We start from the raw sequence: 22,327 nt of genomic DNA on the forward strand, positions 1-22,327 counted from the left end.
AGTGCTTAATCTCAAGATTCGTCCAGTTTGCAAGCTTAAAATATATAGTTCAAGTGGACAAAAAAGGCTGACTGCAGTTTCATGAGCAAATGTTTATTAGGTTCCACAAACAGTAATGTGACATTCCTAGATTAGTCAGAAAGGACAACTAGGTACTCAACTACAGAAATACTGAACATCTTAATAATCTGACTCAGTATTTTTGTCATAACCCAGAATGGGTCTTTTCTGTTACGATGTGAAAACTTGATAGGGTAGAAATCCTGCTACACACAGAACAGCTCTAATACAATTCACTTCAATATTCACAGATGCATAATAGATAGCATAGGTGTAAATAAAGAACAGTGCACATTAAAGTGTTTACTGATTTTAGAGAGAACTACCTGTATGTAGTCCAAGACAACATTCAACCTTTAATGATACTGAAACGAAGTTTATAAAGAACAATTCTGTCAAACTTGAGACCAGAAATTAAGCTGAAAGAAGAGTAATCAAGGTTAGATACAGTTTTTCAAGTAACATTAATGGTATCAAAATTAAGTAAGCTTTATGATTACAATAATTTCCAATGCAAGTTTACAAAACAGACTTACAATGTAGTGGCCATTTCATAAACTTCTGTGCATTCAACAGGAAAATAAAAGCAAGAAGTTTAGCAGGACATGGTAGAATAAAACAAAAACAGAATAGAATTTTTAGCTTGCCACTTTGCAATTCTTCAAGTTACATACTTATGTCACAATAACAACCCAAGCATACAGATAAATATAGGTACTTAAACAGCAGAATCTCTACAAAGTGACTCATTTTTTAAGCTGGTGGATGCTCTTCCTCTTCCAAAAAAAGGAACTGGTTACATACAAATGAATTGGTGCCTGTCAGACTTAAGGCTGCAACAGATTTTTCATTTCAGTGAATCCATCTGTATTCCCATACTTGTTTAAAAGGAAGAGCAGGACCTGTTCATGCTTTTTAAGCTATGGAATAAGCAGAAAGAATTAGATATGCACAATTCTGGTGTTTTTTTAATTGCTGGTTTCAGATCAGGGTAGATCCTGACACTACTAACTCAGCAAAAACCCATATTGGTTCCTTTCTGTTGTAAAATCTTCTGGAGGGGGGAAAATCCAGCAGAATTTTAGCTGACTTTCCCTGTCCATGTCAATGTGTCCCTTTCCCCACTTTTTTTTTTGCTGAAGCAGCTTCCCCAAACCTAATTGATTAAATGCTCAAATCAGGACTGAGATCACAATCTTAAATTTGGTTATTCACACATGTCTATTTTCTTATGTTTTCAGTTTATAATATAATCATCTGTCTTCTCTTCATCTCTCATGAGACTTTGAGCAAAACCAGTAAGGAAGTGTAACAGAAGATGATCAAACTGAAGTCAGAAAACATATTAGCTAGATCAAACTGGAAGATCAAAGAGACACAGAGGGGGAATGGGAAAGGGGGCTCAACAGCCTACAATGGGACAGAGAAACCAACTACACGGAGGAACATTACTGCCTTTCTGCCAGTGAACTCCCAGTAACGACACTAACTCTGAAGCAGTGAGACTTTGAACAGAAATGTTCTTTTCCTACCTCTAAAATACCATTTTTGCTTTTCATCTTGCTGCCTTGTGGTTGGGGGAAGACAGGAAAGTTTGAAACACCCTTGAAAGGGGTTTCTGTCTTTAAAATTACGTTTGCTTATTCCTCTGACAAAGAACATCACTTTGACAAAGGCCGATGCATCTTTTCTGGTGTACTTTTTTTACACTTTATCTAAAGTTCTAAACTTTTAATAAGTAGCCTAAATTAAAATAGCAAAGGAGAAAGCTTAAAACCAGAAAACTTTCAAAAATTATGTGAATATGCTATATCTGTAAGACATTTCAATTTTTTCTAAAAGGAAAAAAATAATCTTGCAACTGGCAAACCCTGTTACATATTCCAGTCTTCTACTGCACTCAGATTCTCAGCCTAGCTCCATGACTGAAACTGTGGCACATATTAATATTAATCTCTATCTGAAATACACATGGTTAAGAATTTTCTTACATATGCAACTGTCTGCCAAGTTGTGTACACAGCAAAACAGAGCCATATTACTGAAAAAAATCCAGCTGCCCTTTGTCCAAATGACACAGGTGATGCAAAACACCAGAACTATCTTTAGACAACAAAGTAACACTCCTGAGACTTCACACTATAGAAAAATAAAGTAAGAACCATATGTGGGTCAAAGTACAGACTAATGAAGTCTGTGTGATCTATACACTATCCTCCCTCAGTCTCAGGGTGCTTTAATTATCAGCACCTATAGAAAACTGAAAAAAAGTGTTAGGATACACTTTGCATATCTTCCATGTTCCAGTTAGCTACTGTCTCCCTACTCCCATTTGCTTCCCCACATATGGTTTCTTTTAAACTCTAGAAACATAAGGAAGTATTGCTTGGATTGGATCTTACTTGCTCTTTTAATTCCGTGCAGCAGCATTTGGTCTCACCTCCATTACCTACAAAAACCCAAGCAAAGTGAATGAGTAAAATACACATGGGCACTGCTTCCCAAATTAAGAGGTGACATGTGGAATTCAAGATTTTTAGAAGGAAGTTACTTAGACACCCCAATGTGTTTACAAGTTCTTCAAAATAAGTAAACTGAAGTAATTAAGTGAGAGTACGTACCTTGACATTCACTATGTGAGTTTTCAGCACTGCAGGATTTGATCAAACTTTGCTCTACAAGTTTGTCAGCTACATTCAGATCACCATTTTCACAGTGTTTCTCTACCGTTACTAACTTAACATCTCCGTTAAACCCTTTCACTGTAATTGCGACAAATTGCTTCAATACCATTTCTTTCAACTTGTTAAGCAGTAGTGGAGACCACTCAACTTTCTCTATTCCTGCAAAAAAAAAAAAAAATACAATCCAGTTTGTCATCTAAATAATTCCTTTATGATATGACTTGAATCTTACATGCATGTTTTTGGAAATATGATGCTAAATTTTCCAAGTATAAATAGCTTAAATGCTACAGATAATGAACTAAAAACATGTTTTCTAAAACAGCTTTTGCAATGTTAACCAGTGTACTGTTTCAGTGGGATCATCATGTTGTTTACCAGTATTAAGGAATGAACTCTACCACCAGAACAGGTACAGATTTCTAACGTTCAAGAAAACAAGTCAGGGTTTTTTGGGATGTTTTTGTTTTGCTTATTTTTGGGACCTTTTTTACCTGCAAGTGAACATTTAATTGTCTGAAAAGGCAGCTTTAAAAAGGAATCACTGATTGGCAGCACCCTTGAAAGTGGTAAAGTTTCTGTGTTCCCATAGTCTGCATACAGTACTTTCACTGCAGACTGGGAAGCTTCTAGAACAAGAGCTCTGTACCACCGGCCATTACCTGAAAAGATTGGGACAAGAATAGTCACATGTGAAGTATCATCTTAAAAACACAATTTATTCCAAGAACAAGAATCTATAGAGTTCTACAGAAATTTTTAAACCCTCTGGCACATATATAAGACCACTTGACAAGAAGCAGGCTCACAAAACAAGGGAATAGTTTCTGACTGCTGTATTCATAAAGATACAAGTTTTGCTTTGAGAATATTGCTTCAACTTGTACAGGTAAGATTTTTACTACAAGACTGTTTTAAGGATGTCTGCACACTCTGTTTCTAGCTCCTTACCTTTGTTTTTCAACACACACTCCCTCTCAAAACATAACTAAAATAAAAAACTTAAAAAAATCTCATTTCCTCAATTATCCTGAAAGGCAACAAGCAGTAACAACAACTCATCATCAGAAGTTAAAGACAACTGTCAAACACTTAGGTATACTCTGTACTCTTGTATTCTCGCATTTTTTAAAATTCATCTATCTTGTTTTCCATGAACTGTTACCTGATCTAGCACCCAAGTTAATTTTCAGCACTTGCCAGGTTGCTTGTAACAAGCCACATGCAGTCAACATTTATTTGAATCAACACTTTTTTTTTTTTTTTTTAAATAGTGAGCTAGGTACCAGGAGAGTATCCCCTCTTCTGAAAGACTAAAATAATAAATCAAAATTCCCTCGCTGTTAAGAATATTTCTGACTTGAATTAAGAGGTCACTAAGCCTGGACAACTTGTTAGCCTAACAAGGCTGATCATAACCAGTGTCACTGCCCCACGCTCACACAAAGCAACAGTGAAAAACTACTCAGGCACCCACAATCCAGAAGTGGGTCTGCACTGCTCTGCCATGACTTTCATGGCAATCTAAACAGTAATTAGTTTTCTTCCCACTTAAAGCTCCATACATTTTGTTGGGCACAACCTATTCCTTATTTCCTCTCCCTGACTGTCAGGCAGTTTCTTTGCCCTGAAGATGCAGCCAGACTATCCTTTGTAACACCATTAAGAGATCTGTAAGCACTTTCAAGTTGGTGTTTTTCCTTTTTCTAAAGTAAAAATGAAAGCTCTGTTTTACCCTGGTCAAGGAAATACAAGAACAAACAATTGTCTCACCTGAAAACTGGGCACAACAAGCTTCACCCAGTTTTGGTTGGAAGGGCTCTTTCTTACAAGATCTGCAATAGGTTCCTAGTGCAGCCAGCTCCCTATACTCCTTCTTTTGAACTACAGAAAAAAACCACTTGGTAGTTAAACACATTTGGGTACAATGAAGAGCATACTTCAGTTTTATGCTCCCCTGATCCCACCTTTGGCATATTTTATATTTTCCTATTCTCTGAGGTACATTTCCACATGGTCCAGTTCACTATAGGCATTCATTTTATTAACTAGGTTGCAACAGTGTCTTCTTACTGGTATTAGGAACAGTGAACACTTTTTCTTACCTTCATTTAGAACTGGTACAGCGTAGAACAAGTCTGGGCTTACAATTTCTGTTACAAAGACCATTATGGTTTCACCTACAGCCAATTTAAATGACTTCCAGTGCCCAAGTGAGGTTACTAATAGAAATTGTAAGAAAATGAAGTGTTACCACTATCCTCCATGCATATACATATTATAAGTAACTGTTACTTTATTTGATATTTATAATATCTTTTTGAATTTCAAAGACAACTATATGTCTTTCCTTCAGGAAGACAAATCTAAACCAAGATAACTGATGCTTAATTTGCTGTTCACAAACTATTGGCATATAAAAGTAGCTAAAGTTAAAAAAACACCTCAGAAAAAATAAGATATTGGAAAATAAACATGAGAAAAGTTTCAGTCATAAAAAATTTCTTATTCTCTAACTCTCAAAGAGTCAAACAGCATTCATTTAAGACAGACACAAATTTTTATCTTTCTCTTTTTGTCTGTAATACCACCTGCAGGGCAGCTTGTGTTCAGCTGTAAAAACCGACAACATAACAAAAACTATACATGTTTGTTATTGACATCAAACTACAGCGAAACAACAAGATCACAGTCAAAAGCTTCAATACTGAAAATCTAAAAGTTAACATTCCTTTAATTACCTTTTTGGTCAACAGACTTGTTTGGAAAGTTATTTTTATCTTGTAGAACTTCCTTTACAGCCAAATTTTCAGAAGTTAGTATGTCATTGATCACTTTTGGACGAACTGTGGAATTGTCCGTAAGCACCACACCTGCCCCATCTCTGGACAGGGAGGTTACGGTGGCTTGAAGCTCTAATCCTGAAGTGCACATATGAAATCTTATTGCAGCTTCTTTATTCCATTTGTTATTGTGAGGCTTTATACCTAGGAAGTAAAATAACTGTTAAAATATCTCCATTCAGTAATGCTGACTGTCTTCAACATTATAATTTCCTTTAGAAAAGCCTTTTTTTTTTTTTTTAAAGCATAACTTGAAATATCAAGGCTGTTTTACTACCTTAGGGAAACACATTGCTCTTCATCCTCTTAAGTGGTCTCCCTATTCCTCCTTTCTTTGAAATGAACACATTTCCTCAGGACTCCCAAGTTTTGTTTTCTATATTTTGTGATTCTATTAAGTATATCCTTGTGCCTTTGCACAGAAAACACAACTAAGACTGTTTATACATTAGTATAATATGGCCTTTTTATCAAAAGAGCAGAAAAACCGCAAAGTGTTTTAAGGGCGGGGGGGACACCAGCAAAAGACACTTCAGTGAAATGTGAGTTTGAGCTTTTTCCTGTTTCCACATTTTTCATTTTTAAACCAAGTAGACTACATTAGAAAGAAATGATAACTATGCAGAATTTTGAGTGATTTGCTGTAGAAAGGGAATTTTTATAAGACTGAGAAACAGAACTATGGTGCCAAACTCTACAGCAATCAAATGAAACATCCTATTTCAGAGAACTGAAAGGCCGACTTGCTTCATTAAAACAGGTTAGCTCCTTTGCCTGCAAAAATTTTGAGTAATAAAGTTGCACAAAAGCACATTTACTTGTGTTTCAAGGCAGCAACCCAAAGCCAGTAAGCACTACACAGAACTAAACAACAAGTTCTCTTTGACCAGTAAATCAGTAAATGAAGTCCATGCAGATCACTCCACAGCACTGGGAGGAGCTCAGGGAAGACAAAACAAACCCCAAAAGAACAAAATTCTGTACAGTATTTGCTTTCATCACCTCCTTCCCCCCCCAGCAGCAAGTCTCTAAATGCAATAGCTCTCCTAAGAGAAAGAACCCATAAGACACACCTGAGAGCCAGCATTTAATTGCTTGAAATGGAAGTTTTAGGAATGACGGTGAGATCTTCCGTATTTTATCCAATGGTACTTCCTCAAAATTTCCATAGTCCACAAAGCTCACTTGAACAGTTCCACCTGAAGTGATGTTTTGCACCACAGCACGGTACCAGTTACCATCTTCTAATTTTAAAAAAGTTTTTTAAAAAATAAATTAATAATTACTTCACACATTTGGTAGGTCTACCAGCTTTCATTTTTCAGTAAATAAATCCAATTCTTTTCTATCCTCTGTACCGGATAGAAAACTATCAGCTAATTTTTTTTTCTTTGTGTTCACCCTGTAAAAACAAAAATATTTCAGGCTGTTACTTGCCAGAGAAAAAAGCACAGCAAGGTTCTCCATTCTCAGGCTTGAAAACATCTGGTGGAGTTTTCTGACAGTATTCAGACATGGATTTGTTAAGTGAGTTTAGAGCACGCAATTCTGAAAATTAGAAAGAAAAAAAAAAATGAGATCAACTAAATAAGCTGACTTGAACTTTATCAATACTGTCCACTGTATAGCTTATTTGTAAAACATTTCACGGGAGATTTCTGTGAATTTTAGAATTTCATAAAAAGAAAAAATGAGGACACTGTTGACACCAAATTAACTATTTAACTCACTACACAGGCTTATTAGCAAGAAATGATGAGACAGCTGGTATTTCCTGACACATTAGTTCAGTATGATAACAAAGTGACCAGTAATTCTTCCTGCTAACCAAAAAAACCCACACTTTCTTGTAAAATCTAAAGTATATTTTACAGTTAGATAACACCATGGAAACTACCTAGTTCAGCCAGTGCATATGACAAGTTATGGGATCTTACCCTACTCGTTTATTTTTTATACTGAGACCTTCAGCCTGCTCTATACACATCACTTTTAGGGAGGATTTTGGTCATTTGAAGTCTATAAACCATGAGGAATTTACACTATCCCTAGATAAGTCAAAGAATAAACATCTGTCACTTTTTAAGATCTGCCCCGTATTTTCTGTTTGAATGCCTTTAGCTTCCACGTCAGCACTGACTTTTGTCATGTTCTTTTTCTAGCAGGTTAAAAAGCCTTTATAGAGACTTCTGATAGAGAACCAAGACTTTTTATTTTTTAGCTTATCCAAGAGGAAGTCAAGTCTCAAAAGCTGCATTTACTCATTTTCATGTTACAGTTATCATCTCTTTGTAAGTTTTTATAAATCAGAAGAGAGTACTAGAGGATAGCTCTGGTAAATATTGTTTGTGCACAGGGAACATGTCTCTTATTTACAGAATCATCAGGGCTGGAAGAGAGCTTCAAGATTATCTGAGTCCGACTGTCAACACAGCACTGCCATAATCACGCCTAAACCACATCCCCAAGTGCCACAGTCAGACTCCACCACCTCCCTGGGCAACTTATTCCAATGCCTGACCACTCCTGTGAAAAAAAAATTTTAGATGTCCTTTGGCTAGTTATGGTACTTCTTTTCACTTTCCTCTACATTCTTGGATTTTTATTCAACTGCTTACCATCAACATTTTCAGATTTCAAACTGGAGTCACTAAATAACATGATCCAATTTCTTTGCCATTCCACTCATATTCTTAGATAAAAAACTCAGAGGTAAGCCTTCGTGCTATAAGCTCCCTTCAAACAGTAATTCATTAGAACTACAAAAAATGACAAATCAGGAAGCAAAGAAACTAGAAGAAAAAAAGCAGAATAAACTTACCATGGGTATTTGAAATCTGGCAATAAAATTCGCCAGGAGAGTACACTGTACACACTGTGACACTGACTGTTTGCTTAGGAGTTAATTTAACCCACTTGCATTTTCTTTTGTTTATCGTGTCCTCTAGAGAAGACAGAGAAAAGGAGAGAATGAAAAGACGTTTTTACAGGAAAAAAATTATACATCTTGAATGTTCATTCATATCCTTGAAATTCTTGTTATAAATAGCCTGACAGACTATTTATAGTGAGAGCCTTTTTTGCAGAGTAAAATCAAGTAAGAGGAACATGCCAGTTGCTTAATGTATTTCTTCACTACCAAAAGGAGTGAGCCACAGATGAACAGGGAAGAGTAATCATACGACGAGGTACAGACTGCGTGGCAACAGCCTAGGCAAGAGGGACACTGGGGAACCTTGGTCCCTGGGGAACTTGAGCTTCGAGAATGGTCATGCTGAGATGCTGTTTCATCTGCCCAATATCATGTCTGACATGAGGGCAACATATCAAAATGTGTTTGGATGCAGCCACGGGAGTTACTGTTCATTTGAATTTTATGTAACATTCCTTACGCTTCTGAACAAAGCCTTCTGAACAATAATCATGTCTTGGCCACAAAGTGTCTAGCAGGGAAGATCAAAATTAAGGGATTTGAACATAGACTTGACAAAAAGACTTCCCACCAGTTTTCAGAACCAATGGATCAGGAGGGAACACATACATTTACCAGACACAGGATGGAAAAGAAGGATTTAACATGCTTCATAAGAGAGAAGCTAGGAATCTTCCCCCAGATTTCAAAGAAATCCAATATAACTTTTGCAAATGTCTCAGACAGAAGCTTTGGTCACTAAATGCAAAAAAGGCAATTTAGGCATAGCCTGGAAGCTCTGTAGGCTACTGTCAAATTTTCAAGGAGTGAGTTAGGTGGGTTTATGTGTAAAATATAGGACAATGAAGATGAAAATAGAGAAAATACTTTTTGCACTAATGGATAAGGGCATAAGAACAAGCAGCTACTAGCTAGTCATATCCAACTAGAAACTGTCTAACCAGAGTCAGTACCAACTTCCAAAAGTAGGCAATTCAAACTTTGTTATGTATGCACAGACACATAAGACACACGATTTCTTCATGGCAAAGTTGCCATGGCTAAACCTTTGAGCTGTGAAGCCTACACGTCATGAGCCAGACTGGAAAGCTCTGACCAGCAAAGAGCTTGCATTCTCTGTACCCACTCCAGTGGGAGATTACATAATGCCAGCTCAGCAGGACATGCTCATACTCACCATTTGCTTGCTTAACATCACTCATTGTGACTGCTGGTAAGGCCACCCTTGACTCCTCAGCTGCACAGCCTTCCTCTATGAGAAGGCTTGATATATTTATCGCCGGAGTAACTGATGCGTCCACAAGCTCCACCACAGATGTAGAACCTTCTTTATCTACTACTTTTACTGTGAACACTTTGTCTTTCACCAGATTTTTCATAAAAGAAGTACCTTCTGAGGTCCAAGTTCCCAGTGGTGGCTTCACACCTAAAAAGTGACACAGTATGGAAAGGTTTTGAGGTCAGTCCAAGTCTCACCAATGTGTGGAAAAGCAAAACAAGGCTATGTAAAGCAACAGATAAAGCAGCAGATACACCAGGTAACTCACCCTTACTCCTGTTGCCCATAACAAGATTTCAAAACCAGTTACTTTGATTCTGAACTTCTTAATTAGTTTAATAATTAAAAATTACACAAAGACAAGCATAAATTGATTGATCCTGGCTTGAGACAGAAAAGTGAACTAGGAACTGTCAATGCCCTTTCCAGCTTCACAGATTCCACAAGCCTATGGTGAGGAATCTATCAGTACTTTTACTAGATTTGCCATAGGGGAGTGGGACCAATACAGCTCTGAATTTGGAAATATAAAACGAAATCTACCTTCCCCTGCAGTATTAGAACCACAACAGATTTAAGAATTCCACATATCCAGTAAATTACTGATTGTGCTTAGAACAAAAGCATATGCAAAATCTAATGGTCATGTTCATATAACAGTTTTCCAGACATACAACTCAAGTCACCAGGTACATTATGATAGATTTGTCACATTTTGTAGATATGCCTCTACAGTTAAGAATTCTGGAAATAATGCCTACTGAAACCTGCATCCATCCCCATATTTCCATGTAAGATACTACAGGTGTGATGGCTATGTAATCCCACTTATTTTGCCTCTAGGTAGTTTGAAACACCTTATAATTTATTTCCTACCTGCCAAGGAACACCTTATGGCTTGAGCTGGCAAGTCCATTAACGCTGGAATCACAGGACGAAGTTTCATCAGCGGAACAGAGTCAGAATTACCATAATCCACATAGTCCACCAAAACAGTATCTTCAGAAGCATATGCTGTGACAGCAGCACGATACCAAAGATTGTCTTCTAGAAAGGAAGACACAGATGTTCAATGTATTTACTTGTAAATTCTGAGAACAGAATGATTTTTTTTTGACATAAAAAATACATCTGTCTCAATACAATTCGGGACTACCAGGTGTTGGCTAAATAACGTTTTGAGAAGCAGCCTATCAGAGCATCATCATTATATATAATCCCATTTCTTCTGTCCCTTTTGTGGGATCTGAAATTTCAAGTATATATATATATAAGCCATGGGGAGATAATACTTAGCAATGTACAAAACCCCAAATTCCTTCGTGACCTCATAAAAAGCTATTCTAAATAATCTAAATCCAGTGTTAAGAGTTTGCTCAATGAAGGGTCATTCTTAAATAAGTATTTTATAGATATAATTTCTTCAATCATTACCAAGCATTATCCGCAGCTAAAAACCAGACAGAAATAAAATAAACTCTATGTGAAACGTTTTTAAACATAATTATAGAATGCAATTTTAAAGTAACGTGAATTAGTATTTTCACTCTGTTTTTACCTGTGAACTGGGCACAGCACACACTTCCAACAGCAGGATGGAAAGATGGACTACTGGGAAATCTGCCACAATATTCATTAAGAGACACTTCAAGCTCAGCAAGTTGACCTAATGTTAAAATATATAAGTTTTGGAACATAGTCTGTCTTGCAATTATTACAAAAGTACACGAATATTAACCTCAAAGCCTGGAAGAACATCTTGTAGTCTAATGGAGATTATTTAAAGAGTTTAAATAGAGAGAGACTAGAACTCTTCAATCAGTAAGACTGAAGAGGGTCCTCATGCAAGTGTGAGGAATCAGCAGTAAAGAGAAGGAATATAGAAAACCAGTTTTTGAACAGAGGAACAAAACTGAAGCCAGTGGAAATTGAAAGCAAGTTAGTGGAGGTGTGCCAGAAAGAAATAAGGAAGGCAGCTCTTTAAACAACAGGCGGACGATGAGGTAGGTCACTTCTTGCCGAAGGACATGCTGTGCTATTGGACTACCCAGAATTAAAAGGCTGCATATATACACAAAAGAAAAATCCACTGCAGGAGATACACCAGATCACATCCAGCTGCCAAAGCCATTTTAGCTGAAAAAAGCCCACTGGCTCAGTCAACACTGGGAGAGGGACACATCTCACCAACTTATTCTGCTTTTCATTGTCCCCCAGCCATCTGTTTATGGGCATTGTGGAAGATGCACCTGAAGGCCCTGCAGCCTCACGCTCTGGCCTCTACAGTGTCACAGTCTTAGGTTTTACTCTGTCAGGAAGCACCAAAGCACTATTACCTGGCCTCCTCATACTCAGATATTTCCTCAGATATCATACTCAGATATTCTACTCATACTACATAACAAAGACGTTCAGTCCACACACCCAGTCTTAAGGAAACACTTCCCTCCACTGTTAAAGGGAATAACAAAGTATTATAGAAGTAAAAAAAGTAATTACAAACTCAAAACACATTTCTAGAACACCTGAGTGAACACATTTAACACTAAATATTTGTGATACAAATTGACTTCAGATTGCTAAAATCCAAGCCATATCACCTTTGTACTTTGCACTACTCAGACTGCCCACAAATTAACACAAGAGCAGTTAGTAAGTGATATTAACAGCTAACACTGCCAAAAACTATCCTCTACAATACTGTGGCTCTTAACTGACTGAAGCATGGCCTTAAGCTACAGGGAATCACTATTTCAGGTAAAACTGCAAGACCAGCAACACCTCCCTCCAGCCACTTTCTAATGAAGAGAAAAATGCCATATTAGGCATCCTACATTCTGTTCCCAACACGTCACTTACAGGCATTGTCCAACTGCTGACAGAAGAAGGTGTCTGGATTTTGAATGTGGGAAACCACACCAGAAAATTTGTCTCCGATGCTTAAAGAGACACACTTTGCAACTGAATTAGCACAGTGAAGAGAGTCTTCATCTTCAGGTACTTTCTTTTCACTTCCCTTTGAATGGTTTTCTGACACTGTACATAAAAAAGAAAAAAGGTTGCTGATAAAAAGCTAGATGACTTTGAAAATATAAACATACTGAAACAGTTTATTCTTTTTGTTGACGCTTTAGACTTTGAAGGCTCCTGTCACCTAATCCACAAAACTGATGCTCACATAATAATCACAAAAATTTTATACTATTATCACTAATATTTTATACTATTAAGAAGTGTATGAGCTACTGTCACTAGTGACCTGAAGGAAGCTTCACTAGCATATATTTTTAAGTGTGAGGGGATGCTGCTGAACAGCTTGAATATGGTGCAATATGGGAGGACCTAAAATTCCCCAAGTTTAGTTTGATTTGCTTGCTTACCTCTTGGAGAATCTCCTCCGTTGGCATCACTTTCTGGAATTAAGTGAGACTTCATTTCTAAGGGAACCTTATTTAGGCAGTCGCCTAAAATACAGACGTGAGAAAGCGATTTACCATGTAAGACAGCCATCAGTTAGTTTCATTTCAGAACTCTGCTCTGAGCCTGACCTATATCCCCTATATCCTTATCACAAGGTGAGCATGTTTGACTTATTTGCTCAGCACTTAATATGTTTAAAATGCAAAATAAAAGTAATTTCAGAGTAGCTCAACTACTTGAGTTTTCTGAACACATTCACAGCTCCAAGACTGTTTGACAAAATAAAATGAGCAAAGCAGTAACAATCAACATTTGTTTGCAGTCACTACTGTTAACTGAAAAACTGCTTAGAGCTTTTCAGACACAAAGGTTCATAACTTACCTCAGTATTTAAAACACTGATTATATAATGAGTTACTAAGAATTATAAAGAAATCTTGAGTTTCTTAGCTATTACATATTCTTTTTCTGATGCATGAGAACAGTATTCCAAGCTTTCAATATCATTATTTTCAAATGAAAACCTTAATACAGGTGTTTAAGTTGCTTGTGAAGTCATGGGATAAATGCATGGAACATTTCAAGAATGCAGTGATATTTATGTGATGTTCCCTCCAAAAGGTTGGCAAGGTATATATTGCTTTGCCATTAGTGTGCTGTAAAGCAATCAAATGGGAAATATGCCCAGCACAATCCTGAATCAGTTGAATATACATGGGACTAAGCAGAACCATCCTTTTAGAGACTGCAGAGAGTGTGACACAGAGAATAAGCTTCCTGCACATGAGGAATTTTAGCAAGCTAAGAGGATCGACCATCACTCCTTCAAAGTTTCTGTGGGCTGTAGATCAATGAAATGAATGTGCTCTCAGCACTATATTGTTCTTGCTCTGCAGGCAGAAGAAAACCTAAACAATACAGCCCTCCAAATAATGACAAAAGGTACACCTTGTGTGTATTGATCTTGTCTGACAATCAAAGCCACCCAGCTCAACTGAAAATCTGAATTCTGACTCCTCAAAGGTCTGGTGCTTGGCTTGTTTCTATCCACTGAGGCTTGCAAAGTCAGAAATACAAACATTCTTACAGAGTTCTCCAACTAGATACAGCAACATCCAGTGACTGCACTTTCTTTGGGATACTTTAGTGAGCATGTATGAAATATAAAAAAGCTGGTAAAATCCTAGGTGGAACTAGAGAATGATACTTTAATTTTTAAAGAGTTAAAAAGGGATGAGATACAGTAACAAAACAGTACCAAATTTTCATGCATCTATTAAAACAAAGAAAAAAATAAACAAGTTAGTCTAGAACCCACTGAATTTTTTGCTATTCTACTGGAAAAGTAACCTTACCAAAATTTAAGGTTATTAAGCCTAACAAGGTATTTTGAGCACTGACATTTTAAGAATACCTCTGTATGGAAAGGTAAAACAAAGCAAGTTGGAACAGTGACAAAAGGAGAACAAAAGAAAACACTCGTCTTTTAAGGGTGTTGGGGAGGGGTGTGAACATAAAAGCCTGAATTGTATTGGGTTTTTTCCCCACACTCAACTAAGTACTTACCAGACTCTGGAAGAACAACATCTACAGCAAAACTCAACATCACTTCCTCCTGTAATATATCAACAACAGTTACTGAACAGTGGCCTGGAAAGAATTACAACTAGAACAAGATGGGTAGAGGACTGTTTGCCCCCTATCTAAGCAACTAAATAATTGAGGCCTTCAGAAATATCACCTTCCCTATAAAAGGTAAAGCTGCTGTTGGGATTTGAAGTGCTATCAATTCTACTAACTTCTTAACTCTCTTCTAAAGAATTTGGCAATTAAGTAAAAAGAGAATCCACAGAAGCTGAATTACTCTACTTAAAACAGGTATAAGTTATGTTTAAACTGCAGTTGTTCAGCTGTAGCTTCAAAGAGTACATGACAGAGGAGTTCTCTGTACAGTGCAAACATGAGACTAGTTGGAGGCATGCATGTTTATTCCCTTCCACAAATACAATCCCAAGAAACAACGAAGACAAAAAAATCAACTCCTGCAGAAGAGTTCATAGGCTCGAAGTAAGATCAAGAGAGGCTTCAAAATATTACAAAGGAGAACTGTGTCATCTTTAATTCCTGGTACAGCAAAGAAACAACAGCTTATCTGCAGTTGTTACTGTTCAATATTACATTAAATTTACTTCTCTAATAAACTGCCAAGGCTTCAAGCATCACCTCATGATCTATACAGAAAACAAAGCACCAGAAGTTTTCTGAACTGGACACACTACATCTGTTTCCTTTCTATAATTCCTCCAGCAACATCATGCATGTCTTGATTTTTAACTTTTTCACATATGCTTTTTCAAACAATACCAGTGCCTTTAAGGGCTCTAGATGTAACTATTTCTGAATGCTTTTCATTTGAAGCACTGATCTTTCTAAAAGGAGAAACTTGTTCCTTTCCTGTACAGGTTAAATCTCGCTCACAGCAGATCCATTCAAGATATAGTCGAAATTGTATTCCATACCTTAAGACAAACTCCCTCCTTGGTTTTGTTCTTACTTGCACTGTAATCAAAGAAAAAATGTTAATTCTGAAGAACTAAAGACTGACAAGTAGCATTAATAATACAGTCTACTTGCAAATAGAAATAAAAGGCTGTGTTCGTAATATGTGTTTTTTGTCAACCCTTATTCCTCATCCAAGAAAATGAACTATATGTTAGTTCCCTATTAAGCAACACCTGGTGTGTTTTTCCTGACAAACTGATTTTTATTAAAATTGAGATATCTGACACTGTTGTGGAGTTCTGCTAACACCTTAATCCCAAGCCAACCTCAAGAACTATAAAATTGAAAAAAAAATTGCTATTTCAGTAGAATACAAAAGTAATATTCAGGTAACATACATGCCAGACTGTCCCCATGTTCCCCTCCACATTCATCACTGCAGCAAAACTTGTCCAAAAAAACAATCTCCTTTGTGTACACCTGGCTGCAGATTCACTGAACTGCAATCATCACTCCTTGCTAGAGACTGTCAGTTAAAATGCTCAGATCACCCCCTAAGCTGTTCCAAAGCCAGCCAGTCAATCTGTACTCTGTCATAAACTAATGGTGCTTACTTTAATTGAAACAGATTAGTGAGTGATCTATTGAGCATCCAAACCAGCATGGTAAAAAACAATGAGCACCAGAGAATGGTCTGGCTCAAACAACTACTTCTAATTGCAACTGTGCTCATCAAAGATAAATATCCAGGAATTTCACTGACATTACAGCCAGATTCAAAGGGTGCTCCTCAGAACCTGCAATCCCTTAACCATGACACTGCTGAGAGCAGAGTCTTGTTTCTCCTTTCCCTATGTTAAGAACAGCAATAACAAAGTCATGAGACAAACTGGTATCCTTACTGCATCCTCACCTGGTAAAATTAATGCTTTTGTTTTAAATCACACTACAGTATGCCTTAAAAACTCCAAAACTATCTTTCAAGTAACCCTTCTGAAGCAGCAGAGCTGAGTTTTCTGTCAGGTATAAGATAATGCAGTACTAGCCTAAGAACAAGCAACATATTTTACTGTAACAGTGCCTTCCAATGGTCATTTCTGTTGTTTTGGGAGGGATATTGTCTTTCTGTGCAGATTATATGGCAGTTATTTTAACAAACTTACTTCTGTTTAATGGGATCACATACAACCCTATGTGTTGGCCAATCTTTTTTCTGACAATCTGCAGAGCAATAGTATGTTTGCATACATTGTGAACACCTGAGAGTTCCTAAAGAAAAAAGACAGAAAAGAGAAGTCTGAGAGAAACATATATTGGAATGGACAAGAGCTGTTAAGATAATTGCTTTACAAAACAGCTCCACTACTATTCTAAGCACCTACAAAGAGGTATTTGTATTCACACACAGCTGTTAGACATTAATGCCAAAATGTCCCAAATTACTTCCACATTTAAGGCAAAAACCCCACCACTTTTGATAAGGAGATGCCATCTCCTGTTTATCAGTTCTACTACTCCAGCTATGTTCTGAATAGTCTATATTTGCGTCTCAGAGTCAAAAATATACATTCACTTTAAGAAACTTCTGAGCAAGCCTGATCCGCTTTCACTGACAAATACACTGTATGTCATAGACTACAGGACAACAGGCACTTACCATACAGACCACAATGATGGCAAGTCCCACCTTTAGGGGGTGGTACTAACAAACTCAAGAGACTCTCATCACAGCAAACAGAAAAAGCATTCTTAGAGAAACATTGCAATTTCTTTGGCTTCCCATTAATTGAGTTAGAATGTGAGTCCTGTGGAAGAAAAACCTGAAGTTATTCTTACTAGAAAAATGTATTCTGATTTACAAAAACATGACAACAAAAAGAGCCGAAACTTCAGAGTTCTAGAATGAGCCACATATGCTGATCATTTCTGCTATCCAGAAATGCTCAGAATACTTGGAGCGTGAAATAACTCACAGTATTTTCTTCATCAGCTGCAGCTGTCAAGTTTCCTCTACAAGTTCTGTCTTCCATGGAACTTCCTAGAAGCAGAAGTTTTTGCAAAGGGATCCGATTAACAACACTAATGTATGTCTATGTTATGGAGTATTTGCAGGAAGAAACAAGGATCTTGGCTACTCCTACTATTCTGCCAGCACATTTGAGCACATGGGGATGCTAGGAACATGACACACTCTGGAAGTCACTTCTTGTTTTCACTCTGATACTACATTTATTCAATAATACCATCAGTGGTATTATTAAAGCAACAGTTTTAACTGTTCTGTGCTTACCACTCAATATAATGCCCATAATGTCCTCCACCCATGAATTTGCTTCAATTAAAGTTGTTTAGCAGGAAGAAAAAAAAATTACATAATTTGCGATAGTCAGAACAGGCAACTTTACAGTAGCTGAAACAGTACGAGTTTCCTCATTACTGTTGAAAATGTGGCCTATGTTATACCTCTGCATAGTTTTGTCACATCAGCAAGTATTCAGAAACAAAATCTCCGAAACAAGAGATTCTGACTTTCTAGTGAGTGCCTTATAAACCTTGTAGCCTTTCCCGGGAGTTTTTTGTCTATGAAACAACTCTTACAAGACATTCAGCTAAGCCTGCATACCAACACACTAGGAACTCTGTTTTTATAAGTGTGCAACTCATTCGCCCACAAAGAATTTGTTTCAGTTGTAGGCTACACATGCCATTCGGAGCTTGTTCCAGTCTGGCAGGACTATTAACCCGAGGTCTCCACTGAGCCATCATAAAGCTTATGTGGCCTTTTTATCCCCACCTGTAAGCAAGTTAATCTTGTAAACTTTGCCTGAACTCTGGCCTAACATGAAATCAAATTTCATGAACTCTCCAGACCCATGATGGTTGTATACCAAGCCTTTCCCGCTCCTCAGCTTGGAGTAAGAGAACATGGATCAGACAGTACCTCTGATGAGGCAAGAAACACTGCTGAAGGAACTCCAACTCCCAGTGTGGATATCTGTCCCAAATTCCCTAGTACTCCAATTATCCTGTTTTTTTCCCAATTATCTAAGGCATTTCAGCCTGCACAGGTTTGGATAATTAGGAGCTAGTTGCATTTATAAGCCATACTCGTACTGATGATGTTCATCAATAATCAAGCATATACACAATAACGGAAGAACAAAGTCAAGATACCTGTGTTAAGCTTCAGACAAAGTCTCTCTTATTGCACTTGTGCTGCAGTTAAAACTTTCTACTGTACTGTTTCTACACTTGTAAAAAATATTGCGCATTGTTTGCTTACAAAATACTGATTTTGGTTAGATAATGAAAAACTCAGACTCAAAACTGGAAGTCTTTTAACAGGAAGTTGGCACTGATGCTTAAATCTGCACCTGCAACTTCATTATGTTGGAGATAAGGTGTTCCACCATTATGTCACATCAGAGTATGACCAAAGACGGCAGTGGGCCAGGTAACTGCAAAAGCATGGATTTAAAGATTAATTCAGGCAGGCTCACGAATTAAAGTATTTTTGGGTCATGTTCTGAAGCCATATTTCAGCATCCATTTTGGAAGGCTCATTCTCTACCATTTGTTTCTTTAGTCTGCACAACAAAAAGCTTTCTAAGTTACAGACCTTGACAATAAACAAACACTGCAGATTAAACAACAAAAATTCCTTCAGGAGAGGAACACACTACAAGCAGGAGTGGCCATCACCAACTGCACGTGAAGCTCGATGGATCCACAAGAGACGTGACTCTCTGGAGGAGACCTCACTGTAGTTTGGGTACAAAAAGTTTGTAGTAATAAAAAGGAAGGCTGCACTCCTGGGTTCCTCATGACCAGGAGCTCTGGGACAAACACGGGCTGCCTGAGAGGAACCACGGACCGGGCTCTGCTGAGATGAACTTCTGGCACCTGCTTTCCAAACGTTAACACTCGATATAATTATTTTAAATGTAAAAGTCTTGCTGTAGTATATAGGTGAAATCAAATTAAAACGAACTTGCAGATAAAGCAGAGCAGTTTTCGAAGCGACACTGCAACCCACTCAACCAGAAATGCACTTCCGCACCTGAACAGCAGTGTTAGGTGCTATTTTAATTAAGCTAATTCAACTAAGAATAAAATTAGACACCCCCGCCCCACGGCCTCCAGCCCCGCTCGCAGCCGCCCGGCGCCTTTCCCCCCCGACAGCCCCGGCCCCTCTCCCCACTCAGGGCAGCACTAACCCCCTGGGCCGCCCCCTGCCCTCTTCTCCCCATCGAGGCAGCGCTCATCCTCGGCTGCCTCCGACCCCTTTGCCCCCCTCAGGGCAGCACTCACCTCCGACCGCCTCCGGCGCGGTTTCCTCCTCAGGGCAGCGCACACCTCGGGCCGCTTCCCTGCCGCCCGAGCTGCCCCACGTGGGCGGACGGCGCGGTGGCTCACTCGAGGACTGACGGCAGCCGGAGAAGGAGTACCAGCCCCCGGAGCGCAGGGACGGTCCCCGGCGCTCCCGTCCCAGGCCGTGTGGTCCCGGTCCCGGTCCCGCTCCCGCTCCCGCTCCCGCCGCCCCGCCCGGCCGGGCCCGCGCTCTCTCGGGGCGGGGCGCCGCACGTGCCGCGCGCGCGAAGGGAGCCGGCGGTGGCGCCATCTCAGCTCGGGCAGGGCGGGCGGAGCAGCCCCGGGCACCGCGGGCCTATAGCGGCACATGCGGGGCCGCCCACGAGGCACAGCCGGCCTGTGTCAGGAATTGTGTGGACGGGAGGACCAGGAGAGTGATTCATCCCCTGTCCTTGGCGCTGGTGAGGCCGCACCTGGAGTGCTGTGTCCAGTTCTGGGCCCCTCAGTTCAAGAAGGATACTGAGGTGCTGGAGCAGGTCCAGAGAAGGGCAACGAGGCTGGTGAAGGGACTGGAGCACAAGTCCTATGAGGAGCAGCTGGGGGAGCTGGGGTTGTTTAGCCTGGAGAAGAGGAGTTTCAGGGGAGACCTCATCACTCTCTACAACTCACTGACAGGAGGTTGTAGCCACGTGGGGTCGGTCTCTTCTCCCAGGCAGCCAGCAGTAGGACACAAGGATACAGTCTTAAACTGCACCAGGGGAGGTTTAGGTTAGACATTAGGAAGAAGTTCTTCACAGAGAGAATGATTGGGCACTGGAATGGGCTGACCAGGGAGGTGGTGGAGTCAGTGCCCCGGAGGTGTTTAAGAGGAGACTGGACGTGGTACTTGGTGCCGTGGTTTAGTAGACAGGGTGGTGTTGGGTCATGGGCTCAATAATCTCAGAGGTCTTTTCCAACCTAGTTGATTCTGTGATTCTGAGATTACTGCTGCAGCAGAGTGCTGGGTCAGACCCCTCAGCTGGCCACCACAACTGGTGCCTCCTTGTCAGTGTCCCCTGTCCCAGGACCTGGTAGCTGTGGCTGTGTGGTTTTCACATGGACTGTGGTGTGGTTGTCAGAGCCGTGGTCAAAAATACATTAGTCATAAATTGTATTACACCCAGTGTGTGGCAAGTGACGGGTTTGATTTTATTACTCAAAAGCTCCAATAATTTTCTCACTCTGTCTTCAACAAAATTCGCTGAGGGACAGTGAAGTATTACAGTATCGTAAAATGATTTGGGTTGGAAAGGACCTTAAAAATCATCTAGTTCCAATTCCCCTAGAATGGACAGGGACAGCTTCCAGTAGACCAGGTTTCTCAGAGCCCCATCCAGCCTGGCCTTGAACACCCTTAGGGATGGTGTTGCAAATTACAAGGTGGCAGTTAATGAAATGTCATGAAGGGTGAGAGCTCGGTAACAAGTCAAGTCGGCCCAAGCCAGTTAAGGGACTCTGTGGCCTTCTAAAGTAACAAATTGTTCAGAAACATGTACTCTGATGAATATGTATATCCCTGGCTAATAAATATGTACCATCTTGAGCCAGGTGTGCACCTTAGGCTGAGTTATCCCCTGTACATCTGTGCTGTAATAGACTAATGCCTGCTCCTTAATACTGCATTGGTGTTAAGGAGTTTTATTCTCCAATTTCAGTGACAATGGGCCATCCACAACTTCTCTGGGCAACCTGGGCCAGTGCCTCACCACACTCACAGGAAACGATTTCTTACTAATATGTAATGTAAATCTGCCCTCTGTCAGTTTGAAGCCATTCTCCCTTGTCCTATCACTACATACCCTTGTAAAAAGTCCCTCTCCAGCTCTCTTGTACTGTTAGGTACCTTTAGGTACAAGGTCTTCCCACAGCCTTCTCTTCTCCAAGATGAACACTCAGACTCTCAGCCTGTCTTCATAGCAGAAGTGCTCCAGCTCTGTGAGCATCTTCATGGCCATCATTACCCATGCCTGTCCCAGTAATCCCATGCATTCCTTAGTGATCCCTGTAGTGTGCTGCTCTTACTGCTGCAAAAAGATGAAAGAATAATTAAGAGTTACAAAATACTAGCTACAGGGAGCTACAGCACTTTCCTTAGCTGTTAATATCAGAAAAACCTTCATGTTATACTCACAGCTCTGTGCCTGAGCAGCCTTGGTCTTCTCCTGACTTGGCCTCTCAGTGCTTCCCAGCAGCAGGCACACCCACGTCTTAGGCCAGGTGTCCATAGCAGACAATGTGTACAGCTGCTTGCTGTATT

At 39.4% G+C, this 22,327-nt stretch overlaps 1 protein-coding gene across 4 annotated transcripts; it reads right to left on the minus strand.

Annotated features, from left to right (window-relative positions):
- Window positions 1-84: 84 nt before the first annotated feature.
- On the minus strand, window positions 85-20,264 carry TDRD1 (tudor domain containing 1). Of its 4 annotated transcripts, none has more exons than XM_017804227.1 (21): window positions 20,032-20,264; window positions 17,694-17,758; window positions 17,378-17,525; window positions 16,884-16,989; window positions 15,738-15,777; window positions 14,785-14,833; window positions 13,179-13,262; window positions 12,658-12,834; window positions 11,357-11,464; window positions 10,675-10,845; window positions 9,697-9,945; window positions 8,409-8,531; window positions 7,025-7,135; window positions 6,661-6,828; window positions 5,486-5,731; window positions 4,850-4,966; window positions 4,518-4,628; window positions 3,239-3,406; window positions 2,682-2,903; window positions 2,463-2,509; window positions 85-980 (listed from the first exon to the last, which is right to left on the minus strand). In XM_017804227.1, exons 2-21 carry the CDS (start codon window positions 17,748-17,750, stop codon window positions 888-890), a joined length of 2,595 nt encoding a protein of 864 aa, XP_017659716.1. In that variant the 5' UTR covers window positions 17,751-17,758; window positions 20,032-20,264; the 3' UTR covers window positions 85-887. The 4 variants fall into 4 exon arrangements, with proteins under 4 accessions (XP_017659716.1, XP_017659715.1, XP_017659717.1 ...); XM_017804226.1 differs by having other exon boundaries at window positions 6,661-6,831; XM_017804228.1 differs by lacking the exon at window positions 4,850-4,966 and having other exon boundaries at window positions 6,661-6,831.
- Window positions 20,265-22,327: the final 2,063 nt, after the last annotated feature.

This window comes from Lepidothrix coronata, unplaced genomic scaffold, assembly GCF_001604755.1.
Source record: "Lepidothrix coronata isolate B3197 unplaced genomic scaffold, Lepidothrix_coronata-1.0 Scaffold8, whole genome shotgun sequence".
Taxonomy (NCBI): Eukaryota; Metazoa; Chordata; class Aves; order Passeriformes; family Pipridae; genus Lepidothrix; species Lepidothrix coronata.

What these genes read in the sequence shown, in the direction of transcription:
- TDRD1 (XM_017804226.1), bottom strand. Translation starts at nt 17,750, where the DNA reads ATGGAAGACAGAACTTGTAGAGGAAACTTGACAGCTGCAGCTGATGAA. An exon ending in AGGAGGGAGTTTGTCTTAAG is followed by an intron (nt 14,834 to 15,737) that starts GTATGGAATACA and finishes GATATATTACAG; the next exon opens with GAGGAAGTGATGTTGAGTTT. An exon ending in AATTAAATGCTGGCTCTCAG is followed by an intron (nt 5,732 to 6,660) that starts GTGTGTCTTATG and finishes TTTACTTCCTAG; the next exon opens with GTATAAAGCCTCACAATAAC.